Source organism: Suncus etruscus, chromosome 12, assembly GCF_024139225.1.
Source record: "Suncus etruscus isolate mSunEtr1 chromosome 12, mSunEtr1.pri.cur, whole genome shotgun sequence".
Taxonomy (NCBI): domain Eukaryota; kingdom Metazoa; phylum Chordata; class Mammalia; order Eulipotyphla; family Soricidae; genus Suncus; species Suncus etruscus.
The window spans coordinates 59,514,776-59,533,686 of record NC_064859.1 but is presented as its reverse complement, the minus strand read 5'-3'; the positions used below and the strand labels follow the sequence as shown (position 1 = coordinate 59,533,686).

At 43.6% G+C, this 18,911-nt stretch overlaps 1 protein-coding gene across 2 annotated transcripts in view; it reads left to right on the top strand.

Annotated features, from left to right (window-relative positions):
• The window catches only part of UXS1 (UDP-glucuronate decarboxylase 1), a 95,146-nt gene that overhangs the window by 6,435 nt on the left and 69,800 nt on the right, over positions 1-18,911 (top strand). Inside the window, exons 2-4 of one of the 2 annotated variants that reach the window (XM_049784412.1) lie at positions 13,853-13,880; positions 15,418-15,466; positions 17,413-17,456. In XM_049784412.1, the coding sequence (XP_049640369.1) occupies positions 13,853-13,880; positions 15,418-15,466; positions 17,413-17,456 (121 nt within the window). Of the gene's footprint in view, positions 1-13,852; positions 13,881-15,402; positions 15,467-17,412; positions 17,457-18,911 lie in introns of both variants that reach the window. The other variant, XM_049784411.1, reaches the window with a different exon arrangement.

The following is an 18,911-nucleotide window of genomic DNA, read 5'->3' as shown; positions in this document are numbered from 1 at the left end:
TTCTTGGGACAGAGGAGACTGTTGTCCTAGTACAGACTTTGCTCGGCATTGCTCCATGCCAGGCCACTCTTGGCCCTTCTTCCAGCATATGACCCAGTCATCATGTGTTTCTCCTTCAGTTTTCTCTTACTTTCCAGTAACATGTCCTGTCTTGGCCCTTCTTCCGGCGTATGACCCAGTCATCATGCGTTACTCCTTCAGTTTTCTCTTACTTTCCAGTAACATGTCCTGTCCCTTTTCTGTCTGCCTGAGTTTGTACTTTAGAAGCATGAAAGGAAAAGTGATCTGTTACTTGAGGGTTGAGAGACCTTCAGGAGCCCTTAGCTCTCTTTACCTTTTGCTCTCTGCCACTTAGTTGTGATTCCTTATACTGCTCATGTGTATCATGAGTTACATGAGAAGGACATTGTGGTTTCATAAGAAGCCATTTGTGGCTCTTTCTGATCTGTCTCTGCTCTTCCAGTGAAAAGTTAAGACACTACAGAAGCTCAGAGTGTCCTTTAAAAGCATGCTGTACATGTGCTAGCTTTGCCATCGTGAAAATGGATGCAAGTCCTTGCTGAACTGGATTTGCTTTGACCCTTCATCAGTCAGCCTCCCTCTCGCTGGCCATCGACCACAGACTCTTGCAGAGTAAGCTGGTAGCAGCTTGGAGGAGCATTGAGAGCTAAGCCTCTAGGGAGGTTGCACAGGGGACAGAGGGCATGGAATGGAGGATGTTCCAGCTTTGTCTGGTTGTCTGGCCCAGTGAGGCTTGGTTGATGTAGTTTCCCAGGATCCTCAGATCTCGCAGAGAGAGGTGAAGAATGTTCCTTCTGTGGGAACTTGTTTTGATTTCTCCATGTTTTGAGAATCCCTGTACCTGTTTCTTGTTCTTCCTTTTCAAAGATTAATCCATTGAACAGTCAAACAATCGATCCACTGCCAAGATTCACTGCTCCCTTCCCTTGTTCTTTTCCCTTTTTTGCCTGTAATTTTTATCTGGACATACTAGAAAGTTCCAGACAAGATATTTCACCTTTATTTTTTATTTATTTAATTTAGTGTGTATATCTTAAGATAATCTCATATTTTTGTACTCTAAAGATGAACATAAATCTTAGCCATTTACTGTGCACTTAAAACAAATTTCCACAATTGTATCATAAATGGCTTCAGAGTCTTTTCTGTTTGTGTGTGTTTTGCGGGGGTTAAGGAGTTGAGGGCCACACTGGCAGTGCTCAGGAGATTCCATAGTGCTGGAGCTCTGCCATGTAAAACTTGTGCTTTACTCTTTGACCCATCACTTCAATTTTGTATTTTATTGATTTTTTTTTTTTGAGGGGGTAATGCTGGGGGTTGAGTCCTGGGGCTTGCACAGGCAAATCAATTCTCTACTGGTGGTGGTTGTGGTGGTGCATGTGTATTGTTAAAGTTAGAATCCTGTCAAGATTTAATTTACAAATATGTAAAACTTATAATTATTTGTTAGATCTCATTTTTTTTTGGTTGGGGGGGCATCTCATGATATTTTAATCATGTCTTCTACACTTATTAAAAAAGTAAAGGCCAATTGTCTTATTTGCACCTTTTGTATTTTTCTGATTTCTTTTGATGAAAATGCTTTTAACATCATTTTAAAAGTGCTCTGATTATGCTGTGTCAGGGTTGTTTCACTCTGGCTGGTAGCAAGGTTGATGATGCCTGCAGGGTATAATCACTGTATTACTTGATTTTAAAGGTGCTTTTTTCTAGTCCACACTAGGAGGTTAAATCTAGGAAAATGAGGATGTTGTTCTCTAATTGCTACATTCATCGCCCATTGACAATTCTGCCTGCCCTAAGTCACTTTTTACATTGGGAATTTTAAGTGTCAATATTCTGATTTTTGTAAGTAATTGACACTCTATTTCAAAAAGAAGAGAACCTTCCCTGCAATTTTCTCCTATTATTTTATATATTTGTTTCCTGTGGCTATAACCAGCTGCTACCAGCTGCTCAGAAGGTCCCCCCTACCCCCTTTCCACTCTCCCCATCTCTAAGTGCTACCCAAAAATTTCAGACAAAATAAATTGCTCATCTAGGCTCTAGGAGCACCCTCAAAAGTCTAGGTGTAGGTGGAGTCCTGCTCAGAAGGACCCCCCCCACCCCCTTTCCTCTCTCCCGATCTCTGAGTGCTGCCTCTTCCTTAGCTCCCTCCCTTTCCTTGACACACAGATATGTCTCCAGATTTAGGGCGCAGCTGACCAATTGAGTGTGATCTTTTGGTCTCAATATACTTACCTCTGTGCAGAGACTCCTTACAACAGTAAAGCTATGATTTTTACATGTTCTAGAATTAGAATGTGGACCTATTTTTCGGGGGGGGGGGGTGTCTCACAGTCATACTCACCTTCCCTTTCCTGTTCCCAAGTGAGGGGTGGGGAGAGAAATGAGAAGACAGAAGAGAGCGATCATATTAATATATGTCATATGTTCAGCCATGAGTTCATGGTGGTAGCAGTTTAAAACTTAACAGGTTTCTTCCACTGCACATTGCTTCCTTTCCGCCACTGGAATTTTTCATCATTCGTTAATTTGTTCTATCCTGTTTTATGAGCAAAAATAATTTTAGAATTGCATCAACATATTACTGACAAACTAAATTTTATGATTTGGGGGGCGTTATTTTTATTCTAATAGTTTTTTTTGCACTAAAGATGGGCAGTTGAGGCCATTATGTTCAAAAGTTTTTCAAAATAATATATTTGGGGGGCTTGGGCTACACCCGGTGATGCTCAGGGGTTACTCCTTGCACCCAGAAATTGATCTTGGCTTGGGGGACCATATGGGACGCTGGGCGATTGAACTGCATAGGTCAGCCGCGTGCCAGGCAAATGCCCTCCCTTCGCAGCACCACTGTTCCAGCCCCTCAAATTAGTATTTTTTTTAAAGCCTGATATTCTTAGGTTCAAGGCTTTTCTCATCTTTGTTTTTCCATGTATTTTCATGTATTTTCCAAGTATTTCCATGGCTCAAAAATGAAGCTATGTGAAGTACCTCTTGAGGTATTCTCTAGTATTCCTACTTTATTCCCAAATTAGTAATTCATTTTATTATCCTTTTTTTTTAAAATAAAGGTGATTATCTGTGGGTGGAGATATTGTAGCTTTCTTTTCCAGACTAGTAAAGCAAATACAAAATAGTATTTGTGTTTATAACAAAGCAGTCACATGAACTGCTTTTGGCTTCTCATGCAAAAAAAGTTACCTTACATTTTAGCCAATATAACATTAAAAATTACATTTTAGTCTTATCTGTTCAGTAAACAGGACTGGAGGTCAACTTAGTTATTGGGACTGATGCCCATATGTGGTGAGCAAAGCTCATTCTCTGGCACTGCTCCCCCACACCCGCCCCAGCATGGCTTGGGGCGCTCTCATGGCCCCCAGCACCACCTGACAGAGCTTCCACCACACTATTGGACCCAATTAGCCAATGAATGCTGGGAGTGACCCCTGCCAAACCATAAACGATTCTGCCAAAAAATGTTGATAATTATCAGAGCCTGAGGAAGTTTGAGTTCTTGCTGGGTGTTGGTGGTAGCTCACAGATAGGATGGGACTCCTCATTGACAGTTGGGAATGGCTGCAGTTCTCATACTGAGAAAACCGTGACATGCATAGCATCTGTTGGATTCCTGCTTTCACTTGAACATTGTACGGTCCTTATATGTGGCCTAGTTTCACTGATTTGTGAACAAGCCCCAGTTCCAATACTTTTGATTTCTCTTGGTGAAGTTTCTTATCCAGGAACAAGCCATGAAACCCAATAGTAGCATCCTGACCCATAGATATAACTCAAAACAGCAATGTAGATGCTTGAGATAGTGGGAGACAGGACCCTAGTGTGGCTCTGAGAGGCTCAGCGAGGAAACAGCTCAGAACGTCCACAGGGTTGGGATGTTTAGGGTCTGTCTGCACCCAGTGCCTGTCAGGCTCAGCAGTGAGGGGCATCTGTGTGCACACATGATGCAGTCTTCATTTTTTGTTTGGTTTTGGGGCCTCACCTGATGATGCTTAGGCTTTACTCTTGGCTATGCACTTTAGGGATCACACCTGGTATGCTTCAGGCCCCTTCCCACTGTACCATCACTCCAGTCCCAAGCTTTTATTATTCTTCCCAGAGTCAGCCACAGCCTGCTCTTGCTTTTCTATCTTGGAGTGCTTTCAGGCCAGCTGACTGTTGCTTGGAGCTCTCAGCCCATCTTTGCAAGTGATTACCTCCTGGGAAGTTCCCTGGAAGGCATCAGGCTGATTTCTATTATAGGAGTTGGTAAAAAGCAAAAGCAAGCAGCATTCACTTATTCCATTTCCCTTCTAACCACTACCTGAGCCCCCCATGGGGGAGGGGTTCTTTTTCTCTTTGTGTGAGTTTTATCCCACTGGTCTTGAGTGATTGTAAAATTTCTCTTCAGATGCTTTAGGACTGGCCAGAGATAGTACAGCAGGTAAGGTGCTTATTTTGCACACTGCCCACCTGGGTTCGAGCCCCGGCTCCCCACATGGGTTATAATTCCTGATGGTACAACAAGGAGTATCATCTGAGCATTGCTACGTGTGGCCACCAAAAACCCAGAAAACAAAAAAACAGATTTTTTATTCTGCTGCTATCCATTGTTCTGCTTTTGCCTATTTTTCTGCCAGGATTTAGTTCTTTTTCCTTCCTCTCAGAAGAGCTTATTATGGGTTTTGTATGTGAACTCTACTTTGTGCAGTCACTGTTACTTTTACTCAAGTCTGGAGTAGTCTCCATGGCCTTGGTCTCTCATTCCTGTGTTGTGAGTGAAGGTGTTTGTGATTTGTAAGGGCCCTTTTTGTTTTTATTTATTGGCTTGGGTGCCTGCCATGGTAACATTAGTACTAGCTATGTGGGTCTGATGGCTACCAGGGTCACACCCAGAGCTACTCAGGGACAGTTCGGTACCAGGAACTAAACCTGGAGCCTTGTGCTTGCCAGACATGAGCACCAGCCCCAAGGGCCTTACTTTGTTTATGTCATGAGTTTATGTCAGGACCTTGGAGCTGGAGTTAGAATGACCCTTCCAGGGAGAGGCAGTGTTTGGGGAGCTAGGAAGGGAGTTGTGCACTGGCTCGAGACATGTGAACTTGGAGCCCCTGTGTGCAGTTGGGACATTCCCACAGTGGTATCCTGAGAAATGTCTATCTTCCAGGATTGGCTTTCCTCTAATTTTTCTCAATTTTATTTGCATTTCTTTCAACTATTCTAGTCATTCATCCACCCCAGGAGTGGGTTGTAGGAACCCCAACATACATCTCCAGTAAGGGTGGGAAGCCTCCTTAGCTTCAGCCTAATGCTGGATCTTGTTGTAGGATGCCTGATGTGCCCTGACAAGTGATTGCTTGGTATGAATAGAAACAAACCCCCTGGTGTCAGTATTCTGAGGACAGAGACAGATCTTAGGACCTTGGAGATATTTTTTCTCGAAAACAGTTCTTATTTCTGAGAAACTCATCAAGGAGAGAGGGGAGACTTTCAGAGGCCCTGTGGGTGGCCTTGGGCTTGGGTATCCATTTCTGGAGCTGGATAGGATTTGGACACAGAGGTTTGGACGAAGGAAGGTAGATTGACCTGACTCATGGACCGGGGAGGCAGGAGGAGTCTTTTGCACCCATAAAGGCAGACTGGTGTCTGGTCTAGGCTTGATCCACTCAGCAGGGTCAACAGTGCATGCTGGAGAATTCCTGCTGCCTGCGGAGGTGGAGATAGCTTTGGATGTGCTCTAAATGAGCCTCAGAGCAGGAGCCAATACTTCTGCAGCTCTGCTGCCGTGTGTGTGTGTGTGTGTGTGTGTGTGTGTGTGTGTGTGTGTGTGTGTGTGTGTGTGTGTGTGTGTGTGAGGAACTTTCCTGTGTGTGTGTGTGTGTGTGTGTGTATGTGTGTGTGTGTGTGTGTGTGTGTGAGGAACTTTCCTGAGCCACTTAGCAGATAGGAGGGCAGTTCTCACATTCCCCATGTGTGGAGCCCACGTAGGTGCCTCATTCAAGACTTTTCCCCTTTGATTTATACTTTACCACTTGGGGGACTTAAGCCACTTTTTGAAGGGTAGTTTCTCTTGCTCCAGTTCAGCTCATCCAATAATTGACTGTACTGTCTCATGGACACAGAGGAAGCACTGGGGCTGAGCTAGGATGGTGGGCCCAGGAACTGAGGGGGGAGAGGTGGGATGGGGGCCAAACTCCCTCTTATTCCTTCCATCAGAAGGGCAAGGCACACTCTTCAAGTTAATCCACCACTTTAATTTATTCACTTTCTTTTCGTCTAAGTCTTTTACAAGTTGCTCCAAATGAAATAATACTTAGAATGAAGCAGAAAATTTTGGAATGACTTGGTGGCTGTCATTTGTAGAAGTCGTCCAAATATTCTAGAAGATGAAGACAGTTTTGGTTGGGTGGGGGAGGTTGGGGTTTTATTTTGAGTGTTTCTGAGTATGTTTATAATATTCCTAGAGATGCTAAACAAACGTGCTGGTTCAGAGTTAGAGTTCAGTTGACACCTAGAGTGTGGGGGTGTGTGGCTTTCATTGATTTATTTTTAAAGAAGGAACTGTGTGAAATGACAGCTGTGCTCTGTCAGAAGAGATGCAAGGTATAGGATCCAGTTGGGATCCAGTGCAATTATCACATTGTTGAGGGCCCAGCGATAGCCTTGTGGGATGGTCACTCACTGAGAGCGACAGGAGGACCTCATGGATGTTCTTAGCAGGATAGGGAGACCAAGTCAGGATCCTATTTCTGTCTTGAAGTTTATTCCTGTGTTGGGTTTAATGCTGGCTCCCAGGTCCCCTCACTCCTGGGCACCTCAATTATTTAGAAGGCTAAATTTCCATGCCAAGTCCTTGGCTCTGTAAAAGCGCCCGCCCCCATCTGGCACCATTCCCAGGTCTGATGCCGGCACAGTGTGATATGAGGCAGGCCTGTCTCTCTTGCGTAAAGTGCTGTCCCATTGGTGGACCTGATTGGCTTGAGTCTGGCTACAGGACTAGATAGGGGCATCTGAAGGAGCCCCAAAGCTATAGATTTTTCATGAAGAATGATGCCCCTGAGGCAGTAGTATGAGTCACCCCATCTCTGTACCCTAGCCTCGCCTGCCCCGAGTGACCCTGTCTTGTTGGTGGATGTGCATTTGCCCCTGGTTCTCCTCTCACCCTACCCTGGTAGCCCCCTTCCCTTCCTTCACATGGGGCAACACATACAGGCTCTGGCTTTCTCAGTACTGTTGACACGGTGCCCCGGGCCCAGTTCCTCTTGGAGCCCAAGAGTAGTGTTGAATGCAGGTCTGGTTCTGTTGAATATAGGTCTGGTTCTGAGTCTTCGGATTTTGTGTCTGAGTCTTCTGGATTCCACCCCACTGCCCTGCAGTTCCTTCCCAGGGCGCCTGTGCACCTTCCCCCCCCTCCTGCTCTGGCCCTCCTGTACCCCATGCTTCTTAGCACCTGCAGCCTTGCCCCTCCCCCCATGCTTCCTGTCTCAGATCACCTCCTTCAAGCTGCCCTCTGCTTTCAACTCCTCTTTGAACACTTTGTATCCCTTCAATCCCCTTGCACAACCCCTAATTCTCGCCCATGTCTCTGAAGGCAGCTGAACGCTGCCAGATAACAGGTGGGCAGAGCCCTTCACTTTTGGTTCCTCTCACCTTGCAGCCTATTCATGTTTCAGTCTTACCCTTTTGAGGTTTCCAGTTTGGTGCTACAAGAGTGACCCCCTCCCCCCCAAAAAAGAGTGACCCCTAGATATACTACACAGATCATGTGCTCAGAAGTCTGATACTTGAAGGGCTATCTATGACATCATTTGGAGACCATGGGAATCTTGATAAAGAATCTCTTTAAGATCCTTGTTTTTGAGGGAAGGGAGAGTTTGTTGTAACCAAGTTTGCTTAATCAAACACACTGAGACTATCTTGGCCTAGAAAGCAAGGAGATTTAATGATTTAACATCGGGAAGACTCCAGCTAGGCTGTGACCTGAAACTGGTTCCGAGCTGGAAGGTAGTGTATATAGGAAGATTCCTAGCTGCAGATCATACTTGTGGGACAAAAGAATGGAGTTTCTCCCTTGGTTGCTTTGCCACAATTCACCCAGCTGGAAGGGAAAGAGAGGGGACTAGCAGTGAGCCTCAGTTGCTAGGAATCTCTGTGTTTAGTCAATTATTTGTTTTAGCTAGTTTCTATCAACTGTTTCGGTGGCCCCGTTCCCTTCCTGCCTAGGTAACAGGTTGCTCTGGGTCCTACTGTTCTGCCTGAAGAGTAACTTGTGATTTACAGCCCATTCTCCCTGGCCAGTTCCCAAAATGAGTCATTAAAAGGGCCTGCCTCTTAGTTCCCTGCTTAGCAACCTGTTTGTGCCCCTTACTCTCCCACTGCATGCAAGGGTTGTGATTTGAATCCACAGTGCATCATATTAAAACAATCTTTCAGCACCATGTAACAAAATTAAAAGAGTAGATGAAGACCAAGTCCTGCAACATTGACTCTTTCATCAAGGTGGCTTGAGAGATGCCACCATCTGGAGGCCTGGGCTAGTAGAAAGAGGTGAAGAAGGAGAGGGCACCTAGATTGGGGCTTGTTGTGACGGGGAGTGTCTCAAGTGAGTGGCTTTTACTCTGTCATGAAGGGGAGCATTCTGAGTGGGGGGGGGCTTTACATTTTTTCATTTTACATCTCAACAAACCATGGAATGTACCCAACAAGATAAATTTAACTTCTCCTTTGAACCTTTGTAGCAGTCTGGACACCTTATCCTTCTGGGGTGATTGTGTGGGCAGCAGGGAGGTTGGGCCTTACCCAGTAGAACTCAGGACTTACTCTCAGCTTTGTGTTCAGGGATCATTTCTGGCCACCCTCATGGGACCTTGTGTGATGCTGGGCAGCGAACCTGAATTGCCACATGCAAGGCAGGTACACTTCTTAACCCCTGTCCTAGCTCTCAGATCATTCCTTCAATATATATTCTTTACCCTGGATTTAAAAAGCAAAGACACATTCTAGTTGTACAGATTTTGGGTGTCTGGGGAGTCTGACCTGTCAGAGCTTTGATGTTGGCATATTCACGAGCTTGTTCAAGACCTGAATGTAAAGAAGTGACCATTTTCTTGTGCCCAGAGATTAGGAATGGAAACCAGCTCTATTGTTCTGCCTCAGTACTGATGGGATTCATGTTTGGATGGCTCAGAGCTGGCTGGAGCACTGAGTTCTGGCAATTTCTTAATGACAAGGTACCCCACCCCCAGGGTGTTGGTGGACATTCTTCACCTGGCTGGGCAATGGAGATCTCTGCAGGTTTCTGTCTAGCTTTGGGTTGGCCCATCCTCCCCGAAGCCGCTCAGCACTCTGCATGCTAGTGTCCCCCCAAACCAAACCTGTGCCAGGTTGGCCTTTGTGAACCTGCTCACACTCAAGGCTCCTCACCCCAGTAATCCCTATAGGGGAAGACTCAAGATACCCTGGGACACGAGCTTCCCTCCTGGCTGAGGCCTTTTCAAGCACCTCCTAGGAGGGCTGTCTTGTGTATGAAAACATAAGCACCACTCAACTTTATGTTCAGTGGAGCCAGAGCACAGGCTGAGGGAGCCTAATAAACAGTCTTTCCAGACAGATAAAATATAGTTGTAGTGAAACGAGCATCCCAGTGTTGCTGGACCTTGCTCTGGATATAGTTGCGAGCTCAGGGTGCCCAGAGCTTACATTGGATTTCTCTTTGGAATCCTTCAGCATGTCCATGTATTCTTGACCTAGCTCGAGGCAGGATGTTGGAGCTGCTGCTTAGGATCCTGACAATGGAGTGCTGCTTCTGCACTCAAATTCTTTGACTCCACCCCACATACCTCTGGGTGTCCTGAGGCTGTTGTATTCACTGACTCAGGTGTACCTCACTCTCATCCTAGACACATTCCTCTCAGTCTACAGACTGTCCTAGATTCCTACCTTTAGAAATAGGCCTGTTATCTTCACTGCTTCAGTTTGTCTGTCAGCTCGCAGCTGGAGTGCTCCTTCTTTCCTTTGGGAGTGCTGCGGAGTTGCTGCTGCACCTGGGCTTCTACTTCCAGCTGCTTCTTCTGTCTCTAGCTTCTTCCTTTGGAGGGCTTCCTTCCTCTTTTTGGCTCAGCTTGCTTCCTAGGAGGGTAAAGTTGGGTGCAGACTCTTGCCTCTCTGCATGTGATGGCACATTTTTGGCTGATCCCTGGTGGATGGGCCAGAGAGGAGGGTTTGGGGAAAGGTTGGGAAAGTATGGCAGAGTGGACACTGGTTGCCTTGGCCAGCACCAGTAGCAGAGTTAAGTTGTCGCCCCCTGGCTGTTGTTACTAGGCTGTCCCTGGGCAGGCCCTACATGGCACGCTGCAGAGGTAGTGTCAGCTGGAGAGTCAGATGGAAGTTTCCTTCACTCACCTTCTTGTAGAATAAAGCATGCCTTGCATGTGCGAGTTTCAATCTCCTTGCAGCTTGGCTTTGGAGACTCAGGCCACCTTATAAAAACACAAAGATTATTTTTTCAGCTCTGATCCAATGGTTCGGTTCTTTGAGTTCTCAGGCTCTTTGGAGGGTTTTTGAAAAATAGGCAGCTTACTTGGTGTGAACATTGAAGGATCAGTACTCCCTTAGTCTCCCTGAAATTCATTCAAGAAGCTCTGGACACCCAGGTTTTTTTTGTGTTGAGAAACACAAAAAGGAGTTAGCGCCATTGGTATCTGATTAAATATTCATCAGTATTTTAAAAAGCCACTTAGACATATAGATACTGAATGTCTCCAGTAGCATTTTAATTTTTCCTCTTTTGGAAAAGCACATGCTTTTTTTTTATTCCTCTCCTTAACTATAACTCAATTTGTGCTCTCAGTGGAGGTTTCTTTGGGATCGATTGTCTTGAGCTGGGTGTCCTTGGCCTGCATTAAATCTAGATGCATCATGAAATTTGTGAAATAGATGTGTATGTATTTGCATGCAGAATAACTTACATTTTTTATATTAGGGTCCAGAGAGTTAACATAGTGAATAAGTACTTGTCTTTCACGTGGACGACCCAGTTTAATCTCTAGTCCTTTTAGGTGTGCTCCTTGAGCACAGCCAGGAGCAAGTTCTGAGCACAGTTAGATGTGGCACAAAGGAACAAAATTATATTAAAAATTGGAAAGATTTTTAAAATACTTTGAAAGGAAGGGAATTTGCATTTAGTTCTGTTATGGTGAATGATCATCTTTTGTTCAATTTTTCTTGATATTGAGTTCTTAGAGCATGGTCAGATTTAATTTTCTTTGCTTTTATTTCAGTATTTATAGAGTAAGAACCTTTCTTAGTTATTCCTGACCCTCCCTTTGAGACACTTTAAGGTGGGGCTAGTAAACTGGAACAAGCTTAAATTCTAAAAGCAGCATCAATAGAAGCAGTGTTACCTTTCAACTCTTGTTTGACACATTCCAGGTTAGTTTGCACAGACCCTCAGCAGCAAGGCTCCTGGGTTTGTGGGCATCTCTGGCTCCTGCTCCAGCTGGCTTAGCTCTGAATCCATCTGAGTGCTTCTCGCTTGCCAAGAAGGTAGCACAGTGGGAGGCTTAAAGGAGGCTGAAAGGTTGTGATCCCCCAAAATAAAACAAAAAAACATTTTACATATGAATTGGACAAACCACTTGTGAAGATATAAAGCTCCAGTCAGGGGCCAATTGTAAGACAGAGAAACTGCCCTGGCCTTCATATAAGCATTTCCACAGCAGAATCTGCTTGTGCTTGGCATTTGCAATCGTAAATGAGAGACTCTTTGGCTTCCTGGGAAGCCCTACCTGTAAATTATCCATGTAGAAATGTGCTGCGGGTACTGTGGCAGAGAAGGGCACTTAGGAGGCTGTCTGGAGGCCAAGGGTGTGGCTGTGCAGTGAGACTAGATGCTGAGGGCTATGGTGAGAGTGTCCTATGCATGGGAAAAGATGGAAATCTGGGGGTCTGATGGGAGAAGAAGGGGCTTGCAGAGGATGGAAGTGTGGCTTTGCAGAGCCAGTTGGAGTGGCCCGAGCCACAGTGATAGATGAGGATACTGTGGGCATCGTTTTCTCTGGCACATTCGGGGCTCCTGATCCTGATCTCAGGGCCAATTGCTGAGTCAAAGTGAGGGCGTGTTCTTTCTCCTGACGAGGTGGGATCCAGGTTTCTGCACTTCCAATTGCTGCAGGTGATGGTGAAAGGGTCAAAAATGGCTCTGAAACAAAGGTCTGAGTGAGACACCCCGAGCTCCTTCATGCAGGTTTAGACCCTGCCCCCCCCCCCAACAACCCTCCCTTGTTCGGTCTGTTAACAGGCTGTGATTTATGAAGACACGTTTGTGCATATCTACTTAGTTCCTGACAGCCGTTCCCTAAAATAATGTGGGGTTCAAGGGCAAAACGTTTTGTGGGTATGTGTTTGCTCTTTGTCTGTAATGTAAATCTGGTCTAATTTCATTTGAGTTTCTTTTATTATTTTTCTTACTTGCCACTTTGGGGGTGGGTGGTGAGTCCCGAGCACTGTTCAGGGTGATCCCAGGGGCCCGGTCCATGTGACTTAGCCAAAAAGTGAGAACCAGAGGGTTTATAGCAAAGCCCCTCTCACCCTGCAGTGTTAGCAATCTCAGGGTTGTACTCAGTGATGCTCAAGTCGTGCAAACCCAGGATCAAACCCTGTTCAGCTGCATGCAAAACATGCATACTTAACCACTGTATTATCTCTATAACCTCTTTTCTCGCCACACCCAGTTATTACTCCTGATTTTCTTTCTCTTTTTAACCCCTTTTCTTTCCTTCTTTTTTTGGACCTCACACATGCGTGCCCAGATTCTCCCACTGAGCTATGTTCCAGCCTTTCTTCCTGTCCTTGCTTTCCTCCCTGATTTGCAAAGGGCATGCCTTTTCAAAGTCACTTGTCTCTCCTTGAGAGTTGTGGGAATTTCAAGCACAAATGGGAACCTGAGAGTAGATACCGAGATCTTTTCCTTTTGAGAATTAACCCAGTGCATGTGCCAGAGGATGGCAAAGAGCAAATGCCCCACCTCAAAGGTTCAGTCTAACCACACCAGGTTAGGAATGGGAGGAAGAATCTGTCTGCTGTGAGTCTGTTCTTGTCCAGTCTGTCCTTGCTTCCTGTATCTGGAAGCCTAGCTCCCTGGAGGGTTCAGCAGTTAGAGAAGTGCCTCATTAAGATCCAAATCCAGAACACTTGCCCCTTTCCCTCAAGTGCTGTTTCTGTATGAATTAATCATCTGATTGGAGATCGCTCAGCCCCTGTTGGCCTGCGGTCTGTGAACACAAGCTTAGGGCTCCTCCGTGGTCAGGTTGATGGCTTCTGTGACTGAAGATCAGCCTTTCCCATGCCTTTGAACCTCTTCTGCCAATTCTCTCAGTAGGGGACTCTGCACACTGCAGTGAGCTTGAGAAAGGACACAATTCCTGTTAGGACCAGAGTGAACCTCTCTAGCTTTGTGTTGCTGATACTTGGAGCAAGAAGCTTGCACTGGCCTCAGGGATCTCTTTCTGGCTTTAGTTTCTTTGATTCTGCCCTGAGTTTGGGGGCTCGAGGCTTGTGAAAACACAAGCACAGTTGAACTCCAGACCACTCTCCAGAGTTCAGAATCCAAAAGGGATATAGAGTTATTTTTCGCCTAATTTTTAGTGAAATTTAATGCTTTTGAAGTAATGCACATGGTTGGGTTTTTGTTTGTTTGTTTGTTTGTTTGTTTTTGTGGCCTATAATTTTGACACTCTTTATTATAATACTGTTTCAAAATGAAAATGGGGTTGATTGGAATCCTTGAATGTTGCAAACTTAGTGATTTATTTTTTTCTTTTCCTTCCAGCTGTTTGGGGCAACATCGTTAACATGAGGTAAATGTTTTTTATAATTTGTATATTATGGTTGGGTTTTCGTAGATACATTTTAGTTGCATGTACAATGTTGAGGGTGCAGATTAATTGAAGAATATGTATATGTGTATAAATACATAAACATATACATGTATATTTTTTAATTTTGGTATATTTTTTAATTTTGGGTATTTGGGGGCCACAGCTGGCAGTACATAGGGTCTATCCCAGTTCTATGCTCATGGATCACTTGTGGTGGTACTCAAGGAATTCTGCAGTGCTGGGGAATAGAACTGGGACAGCTGCATACAAGTCAAAATCCTGAACACTGCCTGAATTATCTTTTGAGATCCAGGAACATGTTTTTAATGAAACAAATATTTTTTTGTTGACACATTTGGGTCTTCTGTCCTCTTGATCTGAGCAACAATGGAGCCAACTGGAAAGTTTACCAAGGTAAACCCAGATGGGACACTGACCCAGACATAGTCATGCTGAAATCCCTGTATGACAAACCACAGGTCCCTTCTCCCTTCCTTTAAGCAGTAAAGGGTTACTTCTACCTGTCACCCCACTCCTCTGTTTTGACTGTTCCAGGACTCTGGGGCAGCCAGAGTTGGAATTAAAGCTGAGGAGGCTTCTGACTTGATACTTCTCTCTCTTTTTTTTTTTTTTTTTGGTTTTTGGGCCACACCCGGTGACGCTCAGGGGTTACTCCTGGCTATGCGCTCAGAAGTCTCCTGGCTTGGGGGACCATATGGGACACTGGGGGATCGAACTGTGGTTTGCCTTAGGCTAGCGCTGGCAGACACCTTACCTCTAGTGCCACTGCGCCGGCCCCAGACTTGGTACTTCTCAATCAGGTGGAAGAAACAATTGCCAAAGTATAGTCTTTATGTTACTGTAAAGCAGAAGGATGCACTTTTATTGTATTTTTAAAAAAAAAACCAACATATCTTTAGTGCAGTTTTACCCTTAAAGAAAAATATGCTTCATTTTGCATTTCTTGACAATGAAATCTAAGACCAGCCTTGAATGATGATTGGTAGCAGTTCAGTTGGATTTGAAATGTTGGTGCTGTTGTAGGATGCATTCTGCAGGCTTCTCATCTGACTAGGTTTTACAAAGTTGATCACAAACTGACTATGGATCCCTCTAGAGAAACTTTTGTTTTACTTTGAAAGATTCCATTTTTTTTTTCACTAACTCTCTGGAAAAGCATGGCAAACTTGCATTTTCTGCTGTACTGTGTGAATACAATTCCTGCTTCTCCTGTAAAATACCATGTTGGGTATAATGCAAAAAATAAGATTATTTAAATTTACTAGAAACAGCCCCTGAGTGGCACTGAGTACGGATTTGAAAAGATTCCCTTACTCCAGTTGTCTTACTTCCTCTGATATTCTGGAGGGAATTTGTACAAGTAATTGATACTTGGAAAGGAGAGTGGAAATGATCTACAGCCTCTGATTTGTGCTAATGTATCTTGTTTAGAAATAAAGCTTGAAGTCATTGAACCTTTCAGTTGATCTCAGTCTTGTAGTTTTCTGCTCAACAGGTCTCTCCAGGAAAACGGTGAAATAAAAATCGAAAGCAAGATTGAAGAGGTTAGTTTCTTTACTGTATTGTGTGCTAATTTACTTCTGTGTGGGCTTATATGTTGAATGTGCCAGACTGATGCTTTTCTTTGTGGTTGAAATCATCTCTCTGAAGAATGTTCTTTATTTAAGAGGAAACAGTAGATACCGTATATACTCGGGTCATACAGGTTATTTGATTCGGTGCACACCAAATGCATGTAGGATCCAGTTGTTTTTTGCCGTCTGCTGGAGGGGACGGTGCTTCAGTTCAGAGGTAGGCGGCTGAACTGAACTGGATGCCACTGAATTATTTAACCCACAATATTCTACGCTTTGTATGAGACCGACAGCCCTGATGATGATATCTGAGAACTCAGTGATGATGACAACAATGTCTATGTTGATGCCCTCACATCAGATACATCATATAAAGCTGAAGCTCTGTTTGGACCTACAGATGAGAAGGAGGAATCCAGTTTTGAAGGATTTTAACCTTTGTGATTTAACTTGATTACCTGTTAAACTATGGTTCTCTGCACTTTATTTAAAGTTTTAAAGCTATTGTTGCTAGTTTACAGTTTTTCTTTAGCAATAAATGGTGAAAAACATTTAACTTACAGATTCTTCAATTCTTTTAATTATTTTGGGTATATATTTTTATTTTTGAAATTTACCAGTGGCTGCTGCATTTTCCACCTCAGCTAATACTCGAGTCACTAAGTTTTCCCAGTTTTTAGTGTAAAATTAGTGGGTGTCAGCTTATATGCGAGTCTATATGGTAGGTCTCTGTCAACATTCACACATTTTATAAAGATATGATGTAGTGAAGCAAATTCAAACTTTAAGGCATGTGGAGTGTAAACCTTTATGTAAATATGCAGACAAGCCTTTCTAGAATTCCTTACAGAGAGAACAGTGATCACCTTCATTCAGGCAGTGGCTAGCATCAAGTTCTGCTCTCCTGAGCAGATGCTCATGGAGAACAACCTCACTCCAGGCTCCACAGGGCACATGGATCTTACTCAAAAGCTCATGCCACTGATTGATTTGATACCTTCTTCCTACAAAGAATTACTTATGTTTCAACAGATGGAAGTAGATACAGACTGTAAAAACATGGCTCTAGGAGGGGAGGAAGAATTACTCATTTTGATGAGGAGTCAATGTTGGAGGCCTGGAGAATCCCTTGGATTGCTCTTGACTCTTGAGTTTGTGTTGTCACCACACCTGGATGTGGGCTGTGCTTGGAGTGTGCAGTGGATACGCTGAATCTGACTGATGTGGATGTAGAGCTGCAAAAAAATGTTTTTGTTTGTTTTATGGGCAGCGTGCAAGGAATTTTTTAATACCTGAAAAAGCAGTGGGTGTTTTGAAATGCATGTACTGGGTTTGGTTCCCAGCATTGCCTCATCCCCTGAGCACAGCCAGGAGTTATCCCCTAGAACTGGGAGTAGCCCCTGAGCACAACCAGGTGTGGCCCAAAGAAAACAAAAGCAAACAAAATCATTGCTCCTATAAACATAAGCACAAAGATAAATTTTGTCCAGTAAGAGTTTTGGATAAGAATTCCATCACGGGCCCGGAGAGATAGCACAGTGGTGTTTGCCTTGCAAGTAGCCAATCCAGGACCAAAGGTGGTTGGTTCAAATCCCGGTGTCCCATATGGTCCCCCGTGCCTGCCAGGAGCTATTTCTGAGCAGACAGCCAGGAGTAACCCCTGAGCATCACCGGGTGTGACCCAAAAACCAAAAACCAAAAAAAAAACAAAAAAAAAAACAAAAAAAAAACAAGAATTCCATCACAATTCCAAGATTGTGCTTTGAGTGGTTGTATTTAAATTTCAAATGGAAGTGAATTGCAGCCAGAATTAGTGTTTTGCATTTTGCCATGCCCATTGGAAATATCCAAGGGGGTAAACATGATTGCAGACTGTTTTCTTATTTGCAAACTGATTTTGATTATTTTTGTTGTAGATAGTTGAGCCTCTAAGAGAGAAAATTCGAGATTTGGAAAAAAGGTATGTATACTTTTGTATTTTACAGTTAGGGAAATTGCAATTTTGTGTTTTGCAATTAGGAAAATATTGTACTTAACAGTTGATCTTAGAAGTTAATAACCAATATACATTTATCTCGAGTGAGTGATTCTGTAATATGAACCACAGAAGGGGTTTTTGATACAAGTATTTTCCCATGAGAAGGTAGTTTTTTATCTAGAAATTTGAATGTAGATTTCTTTTTTTTGTTTGTTTGTTTGTTTGTTTTGGGGCCACACCAGTTTTTATTTGGGTGTGGAACCAGAGCTTATTCCTACCTCAGCATTCAGGTATCATTCCTGATGGATCCAGACATCCATATGGAGTAACGGACACGCCCAACCGCTATACTATCTCTCTGGCTTCTGCATGAGTCTTGGTTTGGGGGTGCCTACTTTCCTGTGTTAGTTCTTAGGGCTATTCTTGGCTCAGTGCTCTGAGCAGGTCTCTCTCATGGTGTTCATAGGACCCTGAAACGCCAAGGATAGAACTCCCATCTGCAAAGCAAGCACTCAATATGCCCCCAGACTCTGCTTTGTTTTAAGACTTTTTTATGAAAGCTATGAATTCATTTTAGGAAAAAAATTGATTTAAACTAAAGAAATTCTGGTTATTTCTAATGGCCAGCCACATATCCCATGAATTCTTGGATCTAAATAAACATGCTCATAGATGTTTTTGCCTTCTACCTTTACCCATCTGAGTAGAACACAGGACAGTGAAAGAAAAGAGGATCTAGTTGTGTTGAAATATTCCTGTGGTAAATAAAGCCTGTGAATTTCTTAGTTCCTGCAAATTAAAGACAAGTTGTGGCCACATTATATTTCAGATGTTTTTTATTTGTTTGCTTTTATTCATAATATTTATTGTGATCAAAGTGGATTACAAATCTTTCACAGAAATATTTTAGGTACATAGCGGCATTAAACCCAGGGCATTCCCACCACCAGTGATGTCCTTCCAATCCTGTTCCCAGTGTGCATCCCATATTCCCCTCCTTTGCCCCCCTGGGCTGCTAATATTAGTGGTCTCCTCTGTGTCTAGCTTGTTGTAGATTGGGTATGGATTCTGTTGTCATTGGCTTTGGATTTGGTATTTAAGTCTGATCTTTGTCCTTTTTTTTAGTTCTACTCAATGTTCATACAACTGTTTGGTCTTGGTACCATCCATTATTTTTCCCCTCAATTTATGAGGTAGAACAAAATGATTCAAGTTATGTGGTTCTGTTTGAAGGGAAAGAAAGAAACAAAAAAAATGTTTTTAAAAGTAAAACACAAACAAAAAACACAGGAGGGGTCCTAGGGTTATGAATATCAATTTAAGAGAAGAAAAGGAAAAAGGAAGAAAAACATCGCAAAAAGACAAAAAATACAAAAACAAAGAAACAAAAAACAAAAGAAATCTAGACAAACAAGAAAACAAAAGAACAAAAAACAA